Source organism: Rutidosis leptorrhynchoides, chromosome 2 (genome assembly GCF_046630445.1).
Source record: "Rutidosis leptorrhynchoides isolate AG116_Rl617_1_P2 chromosome 2, CSIRO_AGI_Rlap_v1, whole genome shotgun sequence".
Taxonomy (NCBI): Eukaryota; Viridiplantae; Streptophyta; class Magnoliopsida; order Asterales; family Asteraceae; genus Rutidosis; species Rutidosis leptorrhynchoides.
In genome coordinates, this window is record NC_092334.1 from 531,085,890 (window position 1) to 531,091,288 (window position 5,399).

Below are 5,399 nucleotides of genomic sequence, written 5' to 3' on the forward strand. Positions count from 1 at the left end.
AAACTTTGCCTGTGAAATTTTGTCGATTTTGTGGTTCAAAGATGGTTCTCTAAACTTGCTTGACTAATGAGTACCAGTACGGTCGACGATATTATCGTTGTGCTGGTAGGTTCGACACCTTGATGTCTGAACTTTGTAGGAAGTGACAAATTTGGATTTATCCACTCTGGTCTGATAGGGCGCTTGAAGTGATACCAGAATTGTTAAGGTCAAAAAAAGATCTAGAACGTTCACTAAAAACCGCAAAACGTCAAGCAAAAATGTTGAAACTGATGTTAATTTGTACTTTTGTAGCATTTGTGTCGTATTTCATTTTCAACTAACTGATGTAATCCCCTTTGGTAGTATTCTGTTGTAGTATGAAGTTTCAGAATTAATTTCAGTTTCCAGTATTTCAGTTTCTAGTATTTCAGTTTTAGAATTAGTTTGTAGTTTCAGAATTAATTTCAGTTTCTAGATGTAGTGGTAAGTACTTAACATCTACTATTTCAATGCAACGTTTCTAATAGTATGCATCTTTATCACACCCCTAGTTAGGGTCTGGGCGAAATGTGACTTAATATCAAACAAACCAACATATTATAATATACGAGAACAATACTACATGATATAATCAAACTTTATTGAGAGTACGCAGCGGAAAATGAAATGTCGTTACAATGTCAGAAATAACAATAATGTAAATGTTCAATATGCAAAAGTAAATAATGTGATATCTCTTGATCCTATGTCCAAGTAGCATCACATAAACAGTAAGAAAGAAAGCTTGAATCAAACAGCACCTGAGACAAAACATGCTAAAGTGTCAACCAAAAAGGTTGAGTGAAGTTCATAGGTTTAACAAATATGTTTGACCGTTGTTTCAGACCACAAGATTTAGACTAAACGTTCAAGTTTGCCCTAAAGATAAGTTGTAGATTATACTTGTCGGTTTAATTTCATTATTAAGTAATACAAAGACTTAGTCAAATGTATCGGGGACGTTACTCCCGATAGGCCTACCCCCAATAATTAAGCATGAATTCATCGAGCAATTAAAAATATCACTGTAGGGACTTAGTCGGACATAGCCGGGTATAGCATAGTTTAGTAGTTTGGTACTAGTGTCTAAGTTGTAAAATGTAAAAACATCATGTGTCTCACCCCAATAAAAGTAAGTAAGTTTGCTAGCAATAAAGAGTGGGGCTATGAATTCACCTTAGTAAGTAGAGAGAGAGAGAGTTATTCCTCGAAATAGAAAGTTGGATGAGTGAGCAGAAAAGTCAACCTATTGACATTTAAGAGTAGTAAGTGTTTTTGCCCAAGTTTAAGTAGATGTTTAAGTATGATAGTGTTGTAAGTATAGTTCGTTTTACTAAGTTTCCTTTCCTAGTAAGTTTCTATTTTTAGAAAGTTTCCACTTTTAGTAGATTTCTTATCTTAGTAAGTTTCTATAACTAGAAAGTTTCTACTTTAAGAGTGTTTTCCATTTTAGGATACTTGCCGTATTAGATAAGCTTCCAATCACCCCTTTCCCTTCGAATGGCCATTTCAGGTCTAGGGGCTTGAGCTATAGGATCCTTTAAATCGGAAATCCAAACCCTTCTGCCTAGAGTTTCGTAGAAACCATTCGTCAAGAAAGTTCGAAGATCTATACATCTCTAATACATATCCCAAAATGTTTTTATGTGATATAATATAAGTAGTAGGTTATAGGTGTTAGTAATAGTAATAGTGTATCCATGTTAATTAATAGTATAAGTAGTATTAGGGTTTCATTAATTAGGGTTAGTTAATTAAGACTTTTTTGCTCAGTTGGTCCCTCTATTATACCCCAAATCGCTGGTTTGGTCCCTCAGTTTTTAATTTGGCAATCAGAGTCCCTTTATTATTTTAATTTTGCAATTGGAGTCCCTCCGTCAACTGGACATCCAAATCGAACGTTAACTCTCATCATGTGAGTTACACGTGATGGGTATTGACGGAATTAAATTTTTTTTTTTTTGGTATTTAATAACGCCAACGGGTAAGGTCCCCACTTTCATCCTCCGCTTTTCACTCTCTTCTCACTTGAAACCCTAATTCATTTACATAACGTATTAATCAGAAATTGGAGCTACAAATCGATAACAATGGAATGCTGGTGTGGTCGACCTTGTGTAATTCGAATATCTGGCACTGAATCTAACCCTGGACGTCGATTCTATACATGTGAAAAAAAGGTAAGATTGTTTATGTTGTTTCGAATTTTATGAAATAATTAACAAGATGTTAGCATTTCCTGTTTATGTTGTTGCTCAGATCACTAGGTGCGACTTCTTTGCTTGGTATGATCCTCCAAATACAATCAATGCCCTAGCTACACTTATGAATGCCAAAATGGAAGTGGATGAAAAGCTCAAAGATGCAGAAAAAAGAGAGACGAATTGGAAGATGATGTGTATATTTAGCTGGATTGTGTTTGGTATTTATTTTTTTAGTCATTGAAATTGTGGTGTATGTATGATGTACTTTGTAAAATGGTAATGGTAATGGAATGAAGCTTGTTTTGTTAAATTTTGCATCTGTTTTATATCTGTATCAGTAACCTTACAACACAAGACAATGACTCCAAGTGTAGACAATAAATTGTAACCAAAGTCATACAGTGTAACCAAAAACACAAGACAATACATTGTAACTAAAGTGAAATGACAAACATACAGACAATACATTGTAACTAAAGTGAAATGACAAACATACAAGCATTACCAAATGTCATAGATTCCAAAAGTCAACATAAGTACGTAGTACCAGTTACCAAATGTGCTTAAACTTACCAAAAGACAACAACACACCTTAATAAAATACAAACATTGTACCAAGTCACATAACAAGTTTTAAGTAGACATAAAACACATGATTAAAACACAAACCACCACCAACATTCACTTCTTCTTCTTCCCTTTTCCAACTACCATTGTCTTCTTTGAAGATAGCTTAACTTTCACTGTCTTTTTTGTCCACTTGTTATCCACATTCCCACTTCTTTTCTTCTCACCTGTACAAGTACTCTTATTGTGTCCATAAGTACCACATGTGCCACACTTCTTTAGCTTGCCTATAAATATTAACAAAATAAATACCATATTAATTGAAATGGTACTAGATGTAATTAATAAATAAACTTCATTTTTGAGCTAAGTTTAACAAAATAAATACCTTTTGAGCTAAGTTTACCACTATCACCAATGACATCAACTTCATTTTTGGACAACCTTCTTTTCTTTTTTGGACGACCAGGTGTGGAAATAGTCTTTGGTGATACCAGAGTGAACATGCCTTCTGCCTTTGGCCATAAGCTTCTCCCATTCAATGGCTCAATGGTGTATTGGTAAGTTTTGATCCATGTATCTAACAAATACACTGGATGAACCCATGTTTCTGGTTCACCAGTTTCCAAACCATTTTCACTCATGTTATAAAACACTGCAATTGCATGCTTACAAGGTATCCCTGTTAGTTCCCACTTTCTACAAGCACATGATCTAGTCTCCATATCCACAACATATTGATTAACTTTTCCACTCACTTGGTACCTTTGATCTCCACCCCATAAGACAGTACACTGGTGAGCCTCAGATTTGATTTTCTCAAACAATTTGGTGGCTGCAGGTGTTAAAGGGCCATTAGTCTTGGAAATGTTTTTCTTTACATTAACAATTCTCTTCATGCAATACTCTCGGATGTATTCTAAAGCTGTAACTATGGGTTTGTCACGTGCATCAACTAACCATCTGTTGAAACACTCACACATGTTACTGAGCAACACATCTGATACAGCCCTTCCTATAAAATGACTCCTTGCCCACTGATGGGCAGGAATTTTAGCTAACCAAACAAAAGCTTCATTATCAAACTCCTTCAATTGTTGCATAGCCTGCTCAAACTCATGAACTGTTGTTACACTAGCACATCTCCACAAGTGATTCTTATAAGCAACACCCCTGAAATCCCCTTTCATATTCCCATGAATATGTCTAAGGCAATGTCTATGCTCAGCACAAGGAAACACATTTGTAACAGCTTGTATTAAACCCTAACAGCATAAAACAATAAAAGTTAAAGTAACTAACCGAGTCTAACTAACCATTAACAAATGTAATGTAATTAAATTAAATATGAATTAAACAAGTAATTTTTACCTTTTGCCTGTCACTGATAAAAGTAAAGTTAGAATTGGTAGACAAGTCAAGATCTTGACCCAAGCACTCTAAGAACCAAGTCCAGGATGAACCACACTCTTGTTCAACAATCACATCACCATCTTCTAGACAACTAAGCAAATAGTCCCTATGTTCATTATCATTTAAAAGATTTAACCCAGTATCCATGTTTGTATTGGGTTTAAGAAAACGATATACCACAGACCTGGTGGGATCATAACCTAATTCTTGCATGACTGAATCCAGTTGTCCTAAACAAAACTTTTCAATGTCAAAACAATCAATGTAATCAATTTTACCTTCTGTGTACACAACTTCACTACCCATTCTAAAATATCCACCATGATGTAACACAATCGTGAACAAATCAGGGTATACATCTGAAAATTGTGTAAAAAATTAAAGTTAACAAAACAATTACCTAATAATATTTAGGGTTCCACAGAATTATGAGCTTTGGGTGCATAAAACATACCGTATAATTGGTCGATAGCCTTTTGATCAGTTTCTGATGTACGAATAGTCCATGAATCATCCATTGAATCATCCATTGATAATCAATTTTGCTTTTAGGTTTTACTTCATGGTTAACACTATTTGGAGGGATGAGTGTGAAAATCGGTGGATAAAAGTGGGGGACCATACCCGTTTGGGTTTATTCAGTACCAAGAATTAAAATTAATTCCGATATTACCCATCACGTGTAACTCACGTGATGGGAGTTAACGTTCGATTTCGATGTCCGTTAGATGGAAGACTCCAATTGCAAAATTAAAATAATAAAGGGACTCTGATTGCCAAATTAAAAACTGAGGGACCAAACCAGCGATTTGGGGTATAATAGAGGGACCAACTGAGCAAAAAAGTCGTTAATTAAAGTAGTATTTTAATGATTAGGGTTTAGGGTTTTGAGGATCTAAATAATATGAATGTTCAGATCATGCACGAATATGATTATGAATATAAACATGAATTGAAAGAAAGATTTAAAAGTTTTAAGATTTTGGATCATACCTTGTTAATGATGATGAAGATTAACAAGAAACAAAAAGAAAACTTGGTGATGAAGATCAAATAACCCAAATAATGAAGAACACGCTTGAAAATTTTGATGAACACGAAGAACAAACTTGAAGATCCGAATACCACAAGAGAGGGAGAGGGAGAGATTGTTTTTGAGAGAGGATTTTGGTGTGATTTGTGAATGAGAAACTA

General features: G+C 34.6%; 1 protein-coding gene across 1 annotated transcript; it reads right to left on the reverse strand.

Annotated features, from left to right (window-relative positions):
• Positions 1–2,715: 2,715 nt before the first annotated feature.
• LOC139892966 (uncharacterized) lies at positions 2,716–3,798 on the reverse strand. The gene is made up of 2 exons (XM_071876097.1): positions 3,181–3,798; positions 2,716–3,079 (listed from the first exon to the last, which is right to left on the reverse strand). Exons 1-2 carry the CDS (start codon positions 3,773–3,775, stop codon positions 2,907–2,909), a joined length of 768 nt encoding a protein of 255 aa, XP_071732198.1. The 5' UTR covers positions 3,776–3,798; the 3' UTR covers positions 2,716–2,906.
• Positions 3,799–5,399: the final 1,601 nt, after the last annotated feature.